This window comes from Amyelois transitella, chromosome W (genome assembly GCF_032362555.1).
Source record: "Amyelois transitella isolate CPQ chromosome W, ilAmyTran1.1, whole genome shotgun sequence".
In the NCBI taxonomy this organism is placed as follows: domain Eukaryota; kingdom Metazoa; phylum Arthropoda; class Insecta; order Lepidoptera; family Pyralidae; genus Amyelois; species Amyelois transitella.
This window is the reverse complement of record NC_083536.1, coordinates 9,786,837-9,809,472: the sequence shown is the minus strand read 5'-3', so window position 1 is coordinate 9,809,472 and position 22,636 is coordinate 9,786,837. Positions and strand designations below refer to the sequence as shown.

At 38.1% G+C, this 22,636-nt stretch overlaps 2 protein-coding genes across 2 annotated transcripts; both read left to right on the top strand.

Annotated features, from left to right (window-relative positions):
• Positions 1-1,635: 1,635 nt before the first annotated feature.
• Positions 1,636-2,640, top strand: LOC106136670 (uncharacterized). The gene has a single exon (XM_060954088.1). The coding sequence runs from the start codon at positions 1,636-1,638 to the stop codon at positions 2,638-2,640; it is 1,005 nt and encodes a 334-aa protein (XP_060810071.1).
• An 8,167-nt stretch (positions 2,641-10,807) lies between these two features.
• Positions 10,808-11,431, top strand: LOC132904173 (activity-regulated cytoskeleton associated protein 2-like). Its single transcript, XM_060954087.1, has one exon. It carries the CDS (start codon positions 10,808-10,810, stop codon positions 11,429-11,431), a length of 624 nt encoding a protein of 207 aa, XP_060810070.1.
• The last annotated feature ends 11,205 nt before the right edge of the window (positions 11,432-22,636 follow it).

Genomic DNA, 22,636 nt, shown 5'->3' with positions numbered 1-22,636 from the left:
TTAAATTCATTGCACAATGATTATATATGCAATGCAATGTTTTCTGTGGTAGACAATATAACTACCTATCTGCCACAAAACAAATTCAACTTAAAAGATATAAATTTGCCAGACAATATTAACTTAGCTGATGATGAATTTAATATACCAGGCCAAATATCTTTCTTTCTCTCCTCTGACATATTCTTTAAAATTATGTTACCGGACAAAATTGAATTATATGAAGGAAATTTATGTCTGTTATCAACTAAGTTTGGCTATGTTCTTTCTGGAAATATAAAAAGAGACGATATTTGTCTTGTCAATTATAATGAAAACCCTGTTGTTTTAAATGCAATTTCTAGTAATAATGAGAGTGTAGATTCCCTCCTTCAAAAATTTTGGGACGAACAACATATTCTTGAAATTGAGAAAGAGGGTATAGCAAAGACCGAAGTGTGTGAAGCCGAATTTAAAAATTCGGTACAGATAATCGATAATCGATTTCAGGTGCGGTTGCCACTCAAAATACCAATCGAAGATTTAATATTGGGAAACTCATTCAATTTAGCATTGCAACGATTAAATAGTTTAGCAAAAAGATTTAGCAAAGATCCTGAACTAAAGAAGAATTACACTAAGTTTATTCAGGAGTATTCTGACCTAGGTCATGGCAGGTTTATCGATTTAGCATCATCAAAGATGCCCATCGATCAATATTACTTTATGCCCCATCACCCTGTCATAAGAGAGCATAGTCAGACAACCCGTCTCCGAGTTGTTTTTGATGCAAGTGTCAAAACAAGTTTAAATTTAAGTCTTAATGATGTTCTTTATAATGGGCCCACAGTGCAAAGGAAGTTGTTCGAGATATTAGTATTATTTCGCTCATATGAATTTGTAGCTTTGTGTGATATCCGTCAAATGTATAGGCAAATAAGAATTGATCCTTCACAAAATCATTTACAAAATATCCTTTGGAGAAGTAATGTTAATGATCTATTATTGTGCTTGCAACTTCAAACTGTGTCAGTCCGGTTCCGTTGGCCGCAGCATTCACACGTTTCTTCGAAGTATCGCGAGTGTAACCAGCTATCTTGACCCCTGCCTTGCGGAGCTTAACACAGATACTCCGTGTCTACGGCTCTGGACACGTTCGTAGGATCGTGACCAAACATCGAGACCTCCGGCTTACGACGCTTAACACGGGCGATCGGTGTCTCGCACGTCTGGTTTGTAACTAAACAAAGCAGTGACCACTCGGTCGCTCCTTATCGCACGTACGAGACTATTAACAGAGTGAAGTGAAACAGTGCATATGTGGCGATAAAGTGATTGATAAAATAAAGATTGGCTACCGTATTCAAATTTTAAAATAAAAACCTTCAACCATCTATTTAACATTACCTTTATAATGGATTGCAACTATTAGTATATACAGGCAGGAACACATTAGTGCCCATTTCCTATTTAGGTTGCATCGGATTTGAAGTCGGTATCTTGTTAAGTTACAACAATATGGCAACCAAACAGCACGGATGGGGTTGTTGTGAATCAGACTGCAACAACGATGATACTTATATTACTTGCAAAAATTGTATGAAGCGATTTCATTACGGGTGTATGTCACTGGACGAGACCGCTTTTAGCTCTGAGATGGTTGCGATGTGGACTTGTCCCAACTGCGTTCGTGCTACACCAAAGACTGCTAAAGGCGATGATACTCCTATACGTAATATCACAACGATTAGAGGTAATAAAAATTTTAAAATCACGGACAGCACTAGTTCGCCCAAGCAAAATGTGGCTGTTAGCAGAGGAAATAAAAGACCGGCGCTCCACTCACCGCCCTTAGATAATAGTAAACCATCTAACACATCTTTTACTAAGGATGACATACGCATTGTTGTGCAGGATGCAGTAAAATCGGAATTGGAGGCAGTGTTGGGCACATTTAAGGATAGCATAATTAGCGCACTACATTCTCAAACACAGCCGCTCAGGGAAGAGATCGGACAGTTAACCACTGCCGTGTCATTTCTTAGCGCTCAATATGATGAAATAAGGAAGGAATATGACACTGCGAAGAAGATTATACAAGACCTACAGACAGAGAATGAATCGCTGAAAAGTAATGTTACACAATTGAGCATGAAAATTGACGAACTTGAACAACAAACAAGATCAAAGAATATCGAAATACAGTGCGTCCCAGAGAACAAAAATGAAAACTTAGTTGAAGTTATCACCGAGCTGGGAAAAGTTGTGGGCTGCGAGATAAAAGAGAACGACATCACCATCTGCACACGCGTCGCGAAAATTAATAAGAGCAGTATGAGACCACGAGCTATTATTGCTCAATTTACTACCTTGAGAACACGTGACAGTCTACTTGCAGCATCTATTAAATATAATAAATCAAACACGCAGAATAGACTTAGTAGTTCTCTACTTGGAATCTCTGGTAGTAACACACCGATCTTTGTGGGTGAACACCTGTCCCCTGCCAACAAGGCTCTTCATGCGGCGGCTAGACAGATAGCCAAGGAAAAATCGTACAAACACGTATGGGTGCGGAATGGAAGAGTATACATGAGGAAGACCGATGAATCAGTCTACATTTTGGTAAAAAATAAGGACACCCTAGAAAAACTAAAGTAGGATAAGATATCTAGATTTCTCTTTTTTTTAAGATTTTTTGTTAATGTGTGCAATCTATTTAGTTATAAAATTCTGTCATTTAAAAGTGTATTATCAAAACACTCAAGGTCTAAAAACAAAGGTTGTCAACTTCTATCGTAATGTGTGTTGCAGCAATTACGATGTAATAATACTGACCGAAACATGGTTAAACGAATCAATTTATAGCAGGGAATTATTCGACGCGAGATATGTTGTGTATAGAAGGGACAGGGTACTTGGTGAAAAACAGGATGGCGGAGGAGTAATAATTGCTATAAATCGTAAATTTAAATCTAGACGTCTATTTGATTGGGAGAGTAAGTGTGAGGATCTTTGGGTTGCTCTAGAAACACCGGTTTCTCAAGGTGCACAACAAATAGCTTTTTGTGCAGTTTATCTTCCATCCCCTTCCTCATATCAGTTAGTAAAACAGTTTCTAGATAACTGTAATGAAATATTAGATAAGTGTGCCGATAGTGAAATATGTATTATGGGAGACTTTAACTTAAGTACTTTGGATTGGAACTCTCCAAGCGAATCAGCTAACTCTGGCAAAAATAAAATCCTTCTGGAATTTCTACAATTGAACAATCTCAATCAATACAACCATATCTTGAATAATTCTAATAGAATTCTAGATTTAGTGCTAACTACTATGCGGTCTTGTAAAGTCAGGCAGCCTGATAGCTCACTGAGTAACGTCATCAAAGTCCATCCTCCTATTGAAGTAACTCTAGACATTGTTAATGAAAAAAAGTTAATGTACAACGTAGGAAATCGGCAAAGAAATTTTTACAAGGCAGATTATGAGAAAATTAATGAAATATTATCAAGTTATAACTGGAATGAAATGTTTAGCAATGTAAGTAATGTTAATGACATGGTCGCAATATTTTATGAAAAGATTCGCTCTGCAATCAACGAGTGTGTACCTTTCAAAAGAGCAAAAAATAACAAATATCCAGTATGGTTTGATCGTAAATTAATCAGAATCTTAAACGAAAAAAATAATTTAAGACAGCGCGTAAAAAAGTACAATAATCCGAGGGATAGGATAGAACTAGATTTAGTAACTGCACGGTGTAAGAATATGGCAAAAAATTGCTACAACACGTACATGAAAAATTTGGAAGACCAAATTAGTAAAAATCCCAAATTGTTCTGGTCTTATCTAAAAAGTAAACGTAAAGGATCTAGCTCCTATCCCTTAACAATGACGGACGGGTCAGAATCGACTTCTGATGGTGTGCATATTTGTGAATTGTTCGCTTCCTTTTTCGAGTCTGTATATGATCAAAACACTGAATCGACTCAAAACATGCCATCTGATAGTGTATCGCCAATTACAAATGTCAACCAAAGTTTGCACCCTATTCAACAAAATCTTGATACAGTCTTGAAGAAAATGCAGAGTTTAAACTGCAGTAAAGGAGCGGGTCCAGATAACATCCCCCCTATCTTTATTGTTTCATGCGCAAAATCTTTGGCGGTGCCTCTTATGTTGATACTAGCTGTGCCCGCGACTTCGTCCGCGTGAAATAGTTATTTTGTGCATCATTGAAGCCCTGAAGGAGGAATAATTTTTCCCGTTTTTTTCACATTTTTCATTATTTCTTCGCTCCTAATAGTTGCAGCGTGATAATATATAGCCTAAAGTCTTCCTCGATAAATGCTCTATTAGACACAAAAAGAATTTTTTAATTCGAACCAGTAATTCCTGAGATTAGCGCGTTCAAACAAACAAACAAATTCTTCAGCTTTATAATATTAGTATAGATTATGCAAAAAAATTGATGTACCTACGTGAGTGCGTGTTTGAGGATGCTATTCAATCACGAAAATTCTACTGGATGGATTTTGATGAAACTTACGTACACGGGAAGAATAATGCCTGGAATAGAACATAGTTTATTTTTCTTACAAAAGTCCCCGGGACTTTGCCGGGGGCGCAGCTGTTAAAAAACAAATAAATTCTAAAGACAAAAAAAGAAATTATAATAATGGAAAGTTAAAGTATCTCTTTGTATACAACATTTGCTATCTTGCCCATTTGCTATTTGCCCTGTCACAGCTGGTGACCCGCGGAAAGCGACGTAGAGCTGTCCGTGTGAGAAGCAATTCGTCCTGAGGTCGACTCCGGCTGCTCCAAGCGTTTGACCTTGCAATTTGTTAATTGTCATCGCGAAACATATAGCCACTGTAAGCTGAACACGCTTAAATTGAAATGGAAAGTTGTTGGGAATGAGGGGAATGCGTGGTATAAAAACAATTTCACCAGCTGCACAACCAGTAAGAATTTTAGCTTCTATAATATTGTTATGAAGCGAAAATGTATTGTGAGGGCAATGTTAAAATATTAAGGGTTTTGAAAAAATCTCTAAGTGAATCTATTTGTTTTAAGCCGTAGATAGCTCGAATTGCCCTTTTTTTTGTAAACTATAATAATACTTTTAATTCTCATGTGGCGCCATCTCGTATCGGGTAGTCAAAAAATAAATATCTAAACCACGGGAACTAAATCAATGGTGAAACGGTAAGTATTGGCGTTACTACATTGTGTGTTATTAATCTTGAGCGATGCATTGTCGCCGATGCGGGGCGCGTCAAACTACCTACATAAAAAAAAATCTTCTCAAAGATGTGGTGAAACGGTAAGTACTGGCGAAACTAAATCAATGAAAAAAAGAATTTCTAATAAATTGAAAATTTTGCCAACGGCTACGATCGTGTTATTTCTTAAATTCTCATGAGGCGCCATCTCGTATCGGGTGGGGAAAAAAATAAATGTCTAAACCACGGGAACTTAATCAAAAAACAAAGCATAATGAATTAAATCAATAAAATGCTATTTTTTTAATCATCATTATAAATATGATAATTAATTATTTATAGCTTTTTATATCTATTCAAAAATGACGATGTTCCATACAAACTTGCACCCCCTAATTCATCCCCTTGGGATAGAATTTCAGGATAAAAAGTAGCCTATATTCTAATCCAGGTTAATAGCTATATCTGTGCCGAATTTCGTTCAAATCGGTTCGGTAGATTTTGCGTGATGCGCGTACAAACATACAGACAGACAGACGGACAGACAGACAGACAGACAGACAGACAAAAATTCTAAAAAAAATTGTTTTGACTTCTATTGACCCTAGAAAGACCCCTTATATTTTTTTTTCTTAAATATCTTCAATGTACAGACAAATTTCAGTTACAGTTTTATTATATGTATGGATATAACAAATCTCTATGTACTGGAGTGTTTCCCACAGAGTGGAAAACAGCCAAAGTTGTTCCTGTTTACAAAACAGAAAGTGAAAATTTTATAAAAAATTATAGACCAATTTCGATGCTTTCACACTTTGCAAAAATATTTGAAGCTCTCATTTGTCCGCTCATCGTTAACCACTTCAAACAATATCTCAATCCTAGCCAGCATGGGTATACTCAAAATAGATCAACTGTCACTAATTTGGTGGAGTTCTTTGAAGTTCTATCGGAAGCTGTAGATGCTAACAAACAAGTCGACGTTATATACTCTGACTTCAGTAAGGCATTCGACAGTGTGCCACATAATATCCTTTTAAGAACCTTGTTAGAATACGGCATATCAGGCTTACCGCTCAGTTGGATAGGTTCCTATTTACAAAATCGTTCCTTTTATGTTGTGGTCAACGGTTATCAGTCGGGATTGCATAAAATTAGTTCCGGGGTACCGCAAGGTTCACATTTAGGACCTATTCTCTTTATAATATTTGTAAATAACATCCCGAAACTGCTAGAGTTTTCAGACACATTTATGTACGCAGACGATTTGAAGTTTTGTCGAGTTATAGACACAGTGGAAGATTCTATCAAGCTTCAGGCTGACCTAAATAAACTAGTATCTTGGTGCAATCAGAATAATATGAATCTGAATACTTCTAAATGCTATCACGTAAAATTTTCACGGAAAAAAAATCTGTTGCCAACTACTTATATGATTGGTTATGACAAAGTTCATGAACGGGAGGAAATAAAGGATCTCGGTATAATTTTTGATAAAAAATTAACGTTCATTCCGCATTACGATAGTATGATAAAAAGAGCGTCGAAGGTACTTGGTTTTGTTATTCGTAACGCAAAAAATTTTCGTAATGTAAGAACTAAAAAACTCTTGTACAATAACTTGGTGCGTAGTATATTGGAATACGGAAGCGTCGTTTGGAGACCCCACTTTTCAACTCATGCCCTAAGAATAGAACGGATCCAAAAGAGATTTATGTGGCACTTGGCTCATTCGAGTGGTATCTCAAAACAAACACTGCCCTCATATAGTAGGCGAATGTCACATTTCAAAGTTGAATCTCTTACGATCCGTAGAAGTCTAATTGATCTCGCTCTTGCATGGAAATTATTAAATAATTCATTAGACTGCCCTGAATTATTAAGCAAATTTAGATTCCGGGTACCATTCAGATACCCGCGTAAAAGTATAGACCCACTCAGTCCCTGTTTTCGCAGAACTAAATTTGGTGCTAATTCACCAGTACCCAGAATGAGTAGATTAATAAATGAATTGAGCTCTGTTATGGATATAAATGCAGACCCGTTGGGTAGGGTACGGAAAGCTGCTTCCCAACACTTAGCAAAGAATTAGATTAAAGTTGTGTAAAGTTAGGCTAATTTGGTAAGATTTTTGAAGCATGTCGTGTTTACCTCTAAGTGTTTGTTACATTAAGAAAGATGGTTTTTGTAAAATATTAAAACTAAGTGTGAATGTAAACAAATGTTGGTAAACCTAATAAAATAAATAAAAAAATAAAATAAAACTGTAACATATGGTGTCAGGAGTTCCAGTTTTCTCGCCACGCGATGCCTGGTTGAGCTAGCAATAAGGTATGGAGACAAATATCCATTAGCAGCCAGCGTGTTGTTGAATAATACCTATGTCGATGATTGTCTTTTTGGGTCTTACAGTATTGAGCAATTAAAGCAGGTATGTAATGAATTAATTACTTTATTAAGGCTTGGAAGCTTTGAGCTACATAAATGGAGCTCAAGCAGCAATAAGGTATTGTCTGATATTTCAAAGGATAAGCAAGTATTTTCTGAACATCATCAATTTGATAACAATGAAGCTGTGTTAAAGGCTTTAGGATTATCTTTAGATATGAAAAATGATCAATTTAGAATATGCAAGCCAGAAGGTAAACTCCCTAAAGAGTGGACGAAACGAACTGTCTTAAGTTGTATTGCGACATTTTTTGACCCTTTAGGCCTTGCTGGCCCTATTGTCACAAAGGCAAAAGAATTTATACAAAAGCTATGGATTGAAAAACTGTCTTGGGATGATCCACTACCTGATAAATTGTTATTATCTTAATAATAATTAGGAATAATTTTTTTTGTGAGTTAATGAATATGGATCCCCTTATAATAGACCGAAATCTTAAAATATGTAACGCTGACCATGTAGATCTAATTGGCTATTGTGACGCATCAAATATTGCATTTGGCAGTTGTGTTTATATAAGAGCTATACATGGAAAAATGGTGCATGTATCATTAGTTTGTAGTAAATCAAGAATTGCCCCTGTTAATGCAAAAATATCCATACCGAAACTAGAGTTAAATGGTGCAGTATTGCTGGCCAAATTGTTTAAGAAAATATTATCATTATTTCTTAATGTTAATTTTAGATATAAGTATTTGTTTACTGATTCTCAGATAGTACTTTGGTGGTTGAAATCTGATAATAAGCCACAATATATTCAAAATAGAGTACGTACTATCAATGAATTAACGAAAGAATGTAATTGGTTTCATGTTAATGGGTCAAACAATCCGGTCGATTGCTTGTCTAGGGGTTTAAATCCCACTCAATTGGCTTCTTGCCAAATTTGGTGGCAAGGGCCACAAGAACTTTATGATGTAAATTTCATTCCCAAAGAAATTAGTTTAAATAAGGTTATATCAGACGATATTGACGATCTCAATGTTGTTAATTGTAGCATACAACAAGAAATGTTTCCTATTTCAAATGTATCAACGTTAACTAGGTTGCAACGTATATATGCTTATGTTCTTAGATTTATAAATAACTGTAAACTTGCCAAAGATGATAGGAATTTAAGAAATCTCACTGCTTCTGAAATTAGATACTCAATGTCACGCTTGATTGTGTACATTCAATCTTTACACTTTAATCAAGAACTTAAATGTATGGCAAAAAACATACCTATAAAAACAAATGTTAAATCTCTTAATCCTTTCTTAGACAAATTAGGGATAATGCGCGTTGCGGGAAGGTTGGAAAATGCCAATGTGCCTTATAATCAAAAGTATCCAATAATTTTACCAAATAAATGTCATTTTACAACACTTATCATACGCAATGAGCACTTGTCACTATTGCATTCAGGATTAAAATTAACTTTGTCTAGTTTAGTGCAAAGGTATTATATTGTAAGTGCAGTAAGAGAAATAAAAAAGGTAGTTCATAGATGTACCATATGTTTCAAATTTAGAGCAGAACGGGCTAGCCAATTAATGGGATCACTACCTGGCGCTCGAATTACTCAGGATAGGGTATTCAATCAGATTGGAATGGATTATTGTGGGCCATTTCAAATTAAACAGTCAACTCTTCGCAGATCCATTATTAGTAAAGGCTATGTGCTAGTAATAGTTTGCTTTGTAACTAAATGCATTCATTTAGAGTTAGTATCTGATCTCACTACTGAATTTTTTTTGGCAGCTTTTAAAAAATTTTGCTCCAGGCGAGGAATCCCAGCTACCGTTTTCTGTGATAATGCATCAACTTTTAAAGGTGCTAATAATAAGTTAAGGCAATTATATCTTTTGAATAATTCTCAAGTCCACAAGGACAATGTTTCAGATTTTTGTACAACAAGGGGAATTGAGTTCAAATTCATTCCATCTTATAGCCCTACTTTTGGAGGACTTTTTGAAGCTTCTGTTAAACTTTTTAAATACCATTTTAAGCGCGTCATTGGAGAAATTTGCTTCACATATGAACAGTTCTACACATTAATGGTTCAAATTGAGGGAATGTTGAACTCAAGACTTTTGACATCATTATCACAAGATGTTAATGATTTTTCTTTTTGACTCCGGCTCATTTTTTGTGTGGAGCCCCAATAAATAGTATTCCTGAACCAGATTTGACCTCTAACAGTAACACAAATATTTTGAAGTTCTGGAGAAAATGTACAAAGATCCAACAGGATTTTTGGAAGGTGTGGCATAAAAATTATTTGTCTCAGCTAATATCACGGCCCAAATGGCATAAGGCCAAGCAGAATATTAGAATGGGGGATTTGGTTTAATTAATTGGAGATAACTGCTCTCCACTTAAATGGCCTGTTGCTAGAGTCATAAATTTGTATCCAGGCTCAGACGGTAAAGTAAGAGTAGTGGAGGTCAAGTATGGTCAGAGTGTTCACAAACGAGCCATAAACAAGGTAGCTGTATTGCCAATTTATGATGATTAATAAGTTTAATATTAAGAATATATATGTGAACGCTAAGTTTATTAGTTTATAATTCAGGAGCGATTAGTTTTATTTTTTTGCAAGGCTCCTCGCCAATTTATGTTCAATTAAAAAAAAAAACATAATATTTGTTGATGGCAACATTTTTATTTTGCTGCTTCTTTTTCCGTTTCTATTCCGCTTTGGTGTGCGTCGATTTATCTTGTTAAATTAATAAATAAAACATTTTAAAGATTTCAAACGTTTTTATGTTCTTTCCCGAACACATAATACAAAAACTTACTTACCAAAAATAGTTTCGTGTACCATAAAAAAAAGGAACCGTTGTTTGGGTACGTGAACAGTTAACGTACCTAAATACTCTTTTGTGTTGAGACTTTACCTACCTGCAGTAAACAAAAACTTACCAAAAAGTTTTAGTGTACCCAAAAAACAAAAACCGTTTGGGAACCTATCGCGACAGTGTTACTGTTTTGTTTCGCGATACATGTGTAGGTACTACAATAGTTAAAGTAGTTTAAAACTTTTTATACAACTATTGTGTGTGTTGGACATTATTTATAAAGACTTTGGTGAACGTTGTGATAGTGCGTCTGGACTTTCGTGAACTCTTATTTCTAATACACGTATTGCTTCATCGTGTTACCATGGTGCTTACGAGATCTCGCGCAGGGAGTTCGTCGGCGGACGCTGCCCAAGCTAATGTGGTGGCGTCGCCGCCGCCCACTCCGGAAGCTGTACGACCACCTGCACCTGCGCCGGAGGCTGTTCCATTGCCTCCGCTTGCTCCAATTATGATAACAACCGAGCAGCTGAGATTTTTAATGGAAAGGGTTAATGGCCCACCAACTGTAAGTAGTTCCTTACATGGTAATTTCGCAGAATGCACAGCACGATTCGACGGCGAGAAGTCTAGCAACGTGGAATCTTTTGTAGACGCTATAGAGGTCTATAAAGATTGTGTTGGAGTAAGCGACGAAAACGCCTTGCGTGGCTTGCCTATGTTACTCACCGGCTTGGCTGCGACATGGTGGCAGGGTGTGAAGGATCATACCCCAACCTGGTCTGCCGCCATCGAAGCACTCAAACAACCGTTTGGACCAAGGTTGCCCCCACACAAAATTTATAGAAAAATATTTGAAAGGGAACAGCGTAGTAACGAAGCTACAGACCTTTTTATATGTCACATCAGGGCAATAATGTCACTGTTACCCCTTCATTCCCTGTCGATGACCGTGCAATTAGATATGACGTACGGTTTGCTACATTGACGTATTCGTGAAAAGATTTCGCGTTTGGAATTTTCTACCTTCGTTGAGCTTATTACTATGGCCCGTCGTGTCGAAGATATTTGGATGAAAGCCGACCATCGACCAGTGATGTTAAACCGTTATCTTCGACCGCAAAGCCTACTACTGTACCTATTTCTCCGACGGCTTCGCAGTCGACAGTATCTTATAAGAATAAAGCTCGGCCACACTATAATTACTGTAAAAAGTATGGTCATGTGAAAGATGCCTGTCAAAAGTTAGCCAAACAGAAACTTGGCACTGATGGAGAACCACGCGCCTGGCGTGATCCGATCCAACTGCTCGACTTGTAAAAAGACAGAACCTGTTCCGTCCGTATCGACTTCGTTTCAATCTGTTTCTGCAAATAGTGTAAATATAGATTCGCGAGTGCGACCTTTGTTAGAAATAGAAATTTATGGTGAACGTGGTAAAGTGCTTATAGACACAGGTGCCAAACATTGTATAGGCAGTGTTAGTCTTAGAGCTCATTTAGTTAAGTATGGCCATAAGTTTGAAAATGTATTTATTGAGCTTAAATACACGGATGGGCGGGCAGTTGCGCAAATTGTTGAACGTACGCAAGTTAGGGTTAGGGTGCGCGATGTCTCTTTAGATGTTAAGTTTGTAATGTTGCCCAATGCTACTGAAAGTTTGTTGGGAATGAATTTTATTCAGGATGCTGGCATGGTATTAGATTTTTCTCGCGGTATATGGTTCATGAGCCACGATAGGGTCCCTCAGGCCATCGTCTTTGAACCTAATGGTGGTAGGTCATACGAACCTTTGCATTGCTCGTCTGTGGGTCTTGGCGAGGATGAAGGGTTCCACTTAGGCAAGGACGAGCGACAGCAGCTGTCCAACCTTCTGAATGTCAACGAGGACATTTTCACTCCAGGGGGAGGACCCACTCAGTTTGCTGTTCACCACATTGATACCGGAGCCGCCAGGCCTATTGCGAGTCCTCCTTATCGCGTATCTCCAGCGAAAAAAGAAGTGATCAGAGCGGAATTAGAGAAGATGTTAGAAGATGACATCATCGAAGATGCTCGAATAATAAATAATTTTGAAGATACCGAAAATGCTGATATTACTCGATGGTCAGATCGAGGTTATTATCTTTCTCAAGGAGTGCTCTTTAGATGTGACCCGGATGCTGAGTCCGACGAGCCCCAGTTAGTTATTCCAGAGTCGTTGAGGGCGGAAGTTCTGAAGGAATTTCACGATACGCCTACTGCTGGACACTTGGGTTTGGAGCGGACCTTGCGGAAGATTAAGGAGCGTTATTACTTTAATAATATGAAAACGTATGTGGCTCAATATCTTAAATCCTGTGACCTTTGTCAAAAGTATAAACCCACCAATTTAAAGCCAGCAGGTCTGCTGCAAATCCCAGTGCCCCAGCAGCGTTTCGAGGTACTGGCGATGGACTTGTTTGGCCCTCTTCCCGAAGGAGAAAAAGGGGAGAAATGGATCCTTTTAGTAGAGAATACTGCTAGTCGTTGGGTGGAGCCGTTTGCACTGCGTGATACAACTGCAGAAACCTGCGCTAAGGTGCTTAATGAAGAAGTTTTTCTACGTTATGGGTTGCCCAGGCGGCTAATCTCCGATAACGGTACTCAATTTGTTTCGGCTGTAATGCAAAAGGCGATGTTTGTTTTCGGCGTTCACCAGGCTTTGATACCGGTGTACCATCCAGAGGCCAACCCCGCTGAGCGGAAGAACCGTGAGTTAAAGAAACATCTCGCCATCCTCGTGGGTACCGAGCATCGTTCCTGGCCACAGATGTTGCCAGCGCTACGTTTCTCTTTAAATAGTTCCTATAACGAAGGAACCGGCCATACGGCCGCATTTATAACTTTCGCACGTGAGTTGCGTATGCCTCTTGCAGTCCATACAGATTTCAGAACCATTGTGGAGCAGCAAAATTTTGTGCCTCAGATATAACCATATTTGAGAGATTTTGCTCGAATCCTTGTGGATGTCAGGAGACGTATTGAGTCGCAACAGGACATAAGGAAGGCTGTCGCCGATAAACAACGGAGGCAGGTTGCTCCGTTTAATGAGGGAGACATGGTCCTGGTGGAGGTCCATATGCCGAGTAATGCAAAGCGTGGCATCACGAGCAAATTTGCTCCTAAGCGAGAGGGACCTTATCGCATATCAAAAGTTTGTAGTCCTTCTTCTTATCTCGTCGTTGATTGTAACAACATTGTAAAGGGCAAGTACCATGCCAGCGCCTTAACGCGTTACGTGGGTAAATCTCCTGTTATTGCGCATCAGCGCCATCGCGGCAGACCAGCCAAGTCACAGTCGGGTCGACCATGTAACTTGGAGGGGGAGGATATAGCGGGCAACATTGTAGGCCCTTCCGGGGAGACATCGCGTCACTCTCCGCCCCCCTCGTCCATACCACGCCGTTCCCAGCGCCCGCGTCGAGGACCGCCCGTGCGCCTCTTTGAACAAGTCAGTCTTTAAACAACGCGTGGACCGGTGCGGTATGCACTTCTTATTAGCGAGCGAGTTTTGTTATTTCTTTTTATAAGTTACCGAAGTAAAGTTGTTATCCCGTAGTTGGCTTTTACTTCTCAATCTCGCCCCGCTATAGGATCTGCAAATGTGAAATCGTAAACAAAATTTTGAATTAAAAAAACGTTCCTCTAAAAGAAAATGAATCTAAGGAAGACCTGGGGAATATGGTTGTCAACTTGTCAAAAACAGTAGGATGTGAAGTTTCTAAAAGCGATATTGGTGATATTTATAGAGTACGCGGCAAGAAGGATGCTCCCAAGAACTTGCCAATTGTAGTCGAAACAAAATCAACTTTTGTAAAAGCTGACATAATGAGAATGGCGAAGAACTATAATATAAGGAACAAGACGAAGCTCACTGCTAAGCATTTAGGATTCCATAAAAACTAGAATGTCCCTATTTTTGTCGCCGAAAATCTCACGAGTAAAAGATCTCGATTACACTTTTTGGCGCGGGACCTTGTGAAGAGTCTCTCTGTCACAGTATACACACTTGCAATTCTTGTATACCATGCTACCTATACAGTATACGAGTAATACGTGCAATTACTGAACACATGTCTTTAGTACAGTACCCCGAGTGTAAGTGTTCATTTGTGAAAAACGCAAATATTGCGTTTGCGTTAAGTTCCAATTTTGTATGTAAACTCGAACAGCGCCTCTAGCGGAAACTATTAGAAATAAAATGACGAGTGTATTTGTACAAACTTTTATTAATGACGATGAGTTTCTGAACGTTTCGACTGCGTTCTCATTCGAAGTCAAGTTTCGTGTGTTTTTGCGAGTGTATATGTCAAATGTGACAGTTTTAATTGTTTCACAACCGAAACGCGTTAGTAAAGTAAATCACTTGGCTTTTGGCTTGTGAAATTATACGTGGTTACAAATAATTTGTTTATTTAGAAGGATATTTATGACAATGGCAGCACGTAATTGTTTTGCCTGGAAGTTATTAATGGTTGCAGAAACTCAAGACAGAAGAAATCAACTTCGTCAAAAACGACGACCTTGCCGGTCGTCTTTTAATCCACTATGGGATATTAGTGAAGTGGAGTTTAGAAATACACTAGCATTTTTAGTGGGATTGTATATATCACCATGCCTGAAATAAAATAGGTCAATTTTTTTAAGGTCATATGAACTTTTTTTGTAAACCCCCTTAAATAAGGATTACATAAAAGAAGTGACAATATCACTGGAACTATTATCCGCAGCGATAAAGTTCATATGACCTTAAGGGATGCTTTTAGTCATATCTAAGGCCTGGCATCATAAAAAATAGGGCTTAATATGGCATAAAAAAATCGGCGAGAAATTCTAAGTCCTGAGAACCATTGACGAAAAAATTAGTATAACTCCGAAAATATCGCATGCAGCGCAATAGTTCATATGACCTTAAGGGATGCTTTTGGTCATACCTAAGCCATAAAAAATCATAAAAAATAGGGCTTAATAGGACATAAAAAAATCGGCGAAATTTTTCTAAGTCCCAAAAACCGCACCCTTTCGTATACCTACCCTAAGCAAAGTTTCATCTAGTACTCTTTCAACTAGGGGGTAATAGGAATGTATGTGATTCATTAAGGTACAAGCATTTCAAATTGAGACACACTGGTTTTCATTGTAAAAATGAACTATTAAACGCTTATAAAATTTAACAACAAAACTTTGGACGCAGAATGGAGAGCGAAAAGTCAAGTACCTAGTTGGGAGTTGTTTGTGTTTTTGTAAAAACTCAAAAACCGCGCGAACTGCAGTTGTCTTCTTTACTCTTGCAATATAAAATGAAACAAAACATATTCATTATTACTCTTATAAATTAAGAAGCTTCAGGCAAACGGGAGTAAGCATATTTGAAATGGTCATTTAGATTATGTCGTATAATTTTAAAGTTGTATCATGATTGCCAACCTTCAGAAAGTAACTACACTTACGACGAAGTGAGCGTACGTAAAAAATAGTGAAGCGTCATGTTCGCAGATACACTCGCACGTTATGAAAAAACGGATAAAAGGTAGTAAGCTCGGTTAACGTGTTCGAAGCGTATTCAAATATTAAACAAACAGTTACACTTGAGGTACAGCTCTTTAAATTAGAATTGATATCCATAAGTTTCTCGAAAAGTAGTTTTTATATTATGAAATTAACTCTGATGTAGTATGGACTCATCTCTTACCAGTTTGTGTATGGATAGTCGCCTTAATACTATTACAGACTTGGATAATCTTGAACTTGCGCCTGCTATAAATTGTAATACCGAATATCTTCATAAACACCTTCATATAAAACTTAACGGTTTCACAATCATCTGTCAAATATCCGAAGTATTTATAGTAATCTTGATGACTTAATTACTAATCTAACTCCTCTTAAATTTACACCAGACATTATAATTCTTACGGAGTGCAGATTGAAACGTGAAGTACCGGTTCCTAAACTAAGCGGCTACTCTAGCTATTTTACCACGGCTTACATTAATCAGAATGACGGGGTCGAGGCATACATTAAAGATACCTTTAAATCTTACGTCAAAGAACTGAAACTACAGGACGCTTCATGTTTGCAAATTGATTACAGAATCATGTCGTTCTTGGAATTTACAGATCTCCTTCAGTCACAAACGCTACACTTTTCTTGATTCACTAAATTCGCATTTAGACAAATTAAAAGTAATAAAAATATAATTGTTACAGGTGATATAAACATAAATCTCATAGAACATGATAACGAAGTGGCCTTCAAGCGGAACAATAGGCATAATTAACTAGACATGTTAGCTTCTTTTAAAATAATGACGGGACATAAATCACCCACAAGACTTGAAGGTTGCCTGGATCACTATATGATCAAATTGAACAATAACAGTAGCAATGCGCAAATTGCTGTCCTTAACACCTCTATAACTGATCATGCCATGATTATCTTAGCTGTGTCACATTTAAAATCTATATCGATGGCGTCTACACATAAAAAGATTATAGATTACAATGAAGCACTACAAAACTTGAATGAGAAGGATCTTTCCAAACTATTACTTAGTGACAGTCCAACTTTCTATTAGATCAAAGTGATTTAGTATTTTTAACAGATATTTCTAATTACCAATCACAAACAAGATAAAATACACAACACAAATTTAATTAATATAAAACAGGGACCTAAGGAATCAGTTAACTATATTAATAAGCTTTTTGCAAATGTCGGGAAAAACTTGGCTTCTGTTATAGCTCCCCAAATGATCCATAGTGGAACTAGGCGAGGACATGCTGTGATCCAACGGAATCAACTTACCTCATTTGTGCTGTTAGATACAGATACGAATGAAGTCGAAAGTATAATTTTAAGTCTAAAATCCACTAGTGCTACCGGATGGGATTCTATTCCTACTCACTTTCTAAAACTAGCCAAAAATGAGATAGTGCCGGTCTTCATTACACATTATTAATCTATGTTTTGCGTCAGGTGTTTTCCCTGATTGTCTCAAGAAAGCTATTGTCACTCCAGTTTACAAGGCTGGCGACAGAGACAGTATTAGCAATTTTAAGCCAATATCAGTCTTAAGTGTATGTTGAATATTTAAATTTTGGCGCCTTCCATTACGGTGACTATGTGTCAATGTCATTTGTATCTTTTCTTCCCTTCAAAAATAAATGCTATACTGTGTGGCTGCATAAGTGTGCTATAATTTAAATCATTTAATAATATTATATTTAAATTGCTATCATATAATTAAAATAGCAGGTTATGACCCCAGATAAGCCCTTACAATAAAATATTGTGCAAAGTTGCAAAGGTAGTGTCTGTAAAAATAATCCAACCTAACCTACCTACCTACAAAGTGAAAAAGTGGCCGGTTTTTTATTTTCTTAAAATAAAATGTCTGGAAGTAGCCCGCTTGCACTAATCGAGAAATTGGTCGGGACAATTATGCCACATGGCAATTCGCAGTAAAGACGTACCTACAACATGAGGAGATATGGGATTGTGTAGAGAAATCAACCTGCGGTGATCCAAAAAGAGACTTAAAAGCAAAAACGAAAATTATGTTACTTGTCGATCCAGTAAATTATGTGCATATCCAGGAAGCCACAACCGCAAAGGAAGTATGGGATAACCTGAAACGTACTTTCAACAACTCGGGGCTTACACACAGAGTAGGTCTGCTGCGTGATCTCTGCACCACCACACTTACAGGCAGCCATAATATAGAAGAGTATGTGACCAAATTAATGTCTACGGCACATAAACTAAAAAATATCGGCTTCTAGGTAGATGATGAATGGCTTGGGACACTGCTGCTCTCCGGTCTGCTAGAGACTTATAAGCTGATGATTCTAGCTATTGAGAGCTCAGGAATGAAGATTAGTGCAGACTCCATTAAGTCAAAGTTATTTATTTATGTACACAAAATTACATACAGAAGCATTTACATACATACATACATATGGTCACGTCTATATCCCTTGCGGGGTAGACAGAGCCAACAGTCTTCAAAAGAGTAAATGGCCACGTTCAGCTATTTGGCTTAATGATAGAATTGAGATTCAAATAGTGACAGGTTGCTAGCCCATCGCCTAAAAAAGAATCCCAAGTTTGTAAGCCTATCCCTTAGTCGCCTTTTACGACATTCATGGGAAAGAGATGGAGTGGTCCTATTCTTTTTTGTATTGGTGCCGGGAACCACACGACACACACACAAGCATTTATTGCAGTAATTCTAGTACAAAAGTGCTACTTATTTCAAAAGAAATCTCTTCCAGTAGACCCATGAGAGGAGAGATTAATTTTGGAGCGGTATGGCGTGTGCATAAATAACGTTTAACATATTTAACTAAACATACATGCTAATACTTACATAATTAAACATGGAACAATTAAATAAATGACAGTAATAAACTACATAAACATACCAATATATATATATATAATATAAGTCTATTTGGAGAGATAATAGTCTTTAACTCGTCGTTTGAATGAAGTAAGAGTTTGGGAATCGCGAATATCATGCGGTAAGGAATTCCACAGTCGTACAGCATGAGCAGAGAAGGAAAAAGAGTAGAAGGAAGTCTTGTGGGTAGGAATAGTAAGAATGGTGCGCAAATGAGATCTGCAAGGAGAATTAGACGAATGACGGAAAGAGAAACGTTCTTTAAGATAGGAAGGAAAGGCGGGATTAAATAAAATATTAAAAAGAAGACAGAGAATGCGAGTATTTCTACGAAAGCGAATGGGAAGCCATTTCAGCTTAGAGCGGTAAATGGAAACATGATCGTATTTTCTTAAGCCAAATATGGAACGAATGCAGAGGTTTTGTAACCGTTCCAATTTATCCAGTAGCTCCTCTGTGGCATCAAGATAGCACGCATCAGCATAGTCCAGAATTGGAAGAATCAGGCTTTGCATGAGAGAGACCCTTGTTTGAAAAGGTAGAAATATTGAAGGCATCTTAGAGTATGAAAAGAGTAGTAGATCTTACGACTAACCTCCTTAATATGGGCCGACCAGTTTAGGTTTGAATCTATAGTAAGACCAACGTTCCTTGCAGATTTGGTGAATTCAATTGGAGAACCATTATAGTACAGGCTTGGCAATATATCAATGTTGATTTGATTACACATATAATAACTACCAATTATCATAGCCTTAGATTTGACAGGATTAACCAAAAAACCATAATACTTCGCCCATTCAGAAACCCGATCAAGTTCAGCATTTGTCTCCGCAATGGCTGTCAAGGAGTCTTTCTCATTAAAATGACAATATATCTGTAAATCATCAGCGAAAAGATGGTATTTGCATGTCAGTAGTTTAGAGACTGATGTTATGAATACCGAAAATAGCAACGGCGAGAGTATACCGCCTTGAGGAACACCAGCACTAAGTTAACACCAATCAGAAACCGACTCACCAACACGGACTAGCTGTGATCGATCGCGAAGATATGAATCAAACCATGATAGGGAAGAGGGAGAGATATTACTTGACCGCAGTACGCCCAACAAAACGTCAAAGTCAATAGAATTAAATGCACTAGTGAAATCCAGTAACACAATCAAAGTGAGTGACTTATTTTCCATTGCCCAACGGATGTCGTCCGTTACATTAATTAGAGCGGTGGCTGCGCTATGTCCAGGTCTGAAACCAGATTGAAATGGGCTAATAAGATTATTTTTATAGAGAAATGAAGAAAACTGGTTGTGTGAAAGATGTTCAAGAACTTTAGAGAGGTATGGTAAAATAGATATAGGACGAAGGTCAGAGAAGGATGAGGGATTAGAAGTTTTTGGCAATGGTATAACATTAGCCCGCTTCCAAGCTAAAGGAAACATACCCGATGAAAATGAATAATTAAAGATGTGAGTTAGTACTGGCAGTAGTATGGGTAAAAGTAAACTGATCATCTTGGAGCATACCAAGTCGTTTCCCACTGCATCAGAAGAAATATGTTGAATAGCTTTAGTAACCTCATCTTGAAGAACTGCAGAAAATTCAAAGGCAGGATAAGTGGGGGTGGGTACATCTAATAATTTGGAGAGAGTAGCAGATTTAATAGTTGGATCTAAACTTACAGGGGGACGTGAGAAATGTTTATTGAGATCATTAAGGTTAAAATGAGCGAAAGTAGGAGAAGAGGATTTTCCCACACCAACAGACCTCAAAAATTTCCACGTCTCGGCAGGGCTTCGATTCACAAGCGATTCGTGGAAGTAACGTCTCTTGGCGTCACGACATGAACGACTACACCTGTTGCGAAGCATCTTGTAAAATTACAAATTACGTTCAGACGGACATCTCTTACATCGCCGTTTCGTTTTATCCCTGCGAGCCATCCACTCCTTAATTTCCAAAGTAAGCCAAGGGGCAGGTTTATGTTTTACTTTGACACGACGCAATGGTGTATGGCTATCAAATAATGTAAGAATCATGGTGTTGATAATTTCAACTTTATTGTTTATATTATTCTCATTGAAAATTAAGGTCCAATCTATGGTCAATGAGTCCCTAGTCAATGCCTCCACGTCAATACCCTTGAAATTTCGGACAGTTCGGTAGTGAAACTTACGTTTAGGGGCACGAATCAGGTATGATACGTAAAGGAGATCGTGATGTGAAAACGGAGCAGTAAGTTGACCATGACAGGCGACATTGTCAAGAGAAGAGGTAATTATAAGGTCTAACAGGGATGGGACGTTGCCCGGTGCATGATGTGTTGTTAAAAGTGGTAAGATATTCAAATTATAAGAAGACACAATGTTTTGAATCTGAAGGGAACGAGAATCGTTTTTTATGAGACACGTATTAAAATCACCCAGTTACTTCAAGAAGTGAAAATTGATAACAATAACTCTGCTTTTGTCACAAGGAATAATGTTCAAAATTACCAGAATGTGAAAAAGAAGTTTATTAAAGGTCCAAGATGCTATCAGTGCAATAAATATGGACACAAGAGTCCGTAATGCAAATCTAATCCAAAATCAAAGAATACATCAAATTCAAATAGTTCATATGCTGCTGCATTCCTCGCTGCTTCTGATAATGATAGTTCTGCATGGTACATAGACTCCGGAGCTACGATGCACATGACAGGCGATCACCGTTTACTTAAAAATATTAAATCACCATCAATTCAGAAAATAAAAGTGGCTAGCAACAAGACTTTACCTGTGAAAAGTACCGGTGAAATTAGTATTGAAACTTTAGATGGTCAAGGTCAGTCTAATAGGATTCTGTTTCTAAATGTCCTGCATGTACCAGAGTTGGCAGTGAACTTAATCTCTGTATATCAGATTACCGAAAATGGTGGCAAAGTAAGTTTTCATATATATGCCAATCTAAGGTCTGCCGCGCCGATAGATGCATGGCTAGGGGCGAGCCTAGTCTCGAGCGTGCCACTTCCGCCATGGGGTTGGGCGACCCCCAGGTAATGGCTAGCCTTACCCTGGCATGCGGGGCTCTGCTGGGGCGGACAAAATTGTTCCCTTGCGTCTCGTGGGAATCGCATGGATGCAAATTTTTTGAAAGAGCACCTAAATGGCGGCGATGGTGTCCGCACCCCATCACGTCTCGTTCCCGGCGGGAGCGGTATGCGGTCTGCTGAAAGCCGCTTTGCGACGATGAATGTAAGAGGAGGAATGAAGGATAAAATTGAGGAAGTATGTCAGATGATGGATGAAAGACGGTTGGATGTGTTGTGCGTAAATGAAACGAAGCGGAAAGGATGCGACGCGACGCAGCACGGCCCTTACACGGCGTATTGGTCTGGAATTTCCAGTACCAGCCGAGGCTGTCAAGGGGTCGGTCTAATCCTTTCTGCACGAATGGCTGAGTGTGTGAATGAGTATGAGTGTGTCAGCCCTCGTCTTCTATGGATTAGGCTGAAAGTTGGAATCACTCGGATCTTCGTTTTAGGTGTTTATGCACCGTGGGATGTGGGTTCGAGGGGTACAACATCAGCAAAAAGCGAAAACGAGGAGTTCTGGAATAGTGTAAGAGAAGTATTGAAAGTTACCAAGCCAAATGAGAAGATTATTATGTTAGGTGATTTTAATGGATGGGTGGGTGTAAAGCGTGATGGATATGAAAAGGTGCTTGGTGCGTTTGGTGACGAAAAGGTGAATGATAATGGAAGAAGTGTATTAGAAATTTGTCTAGAGTG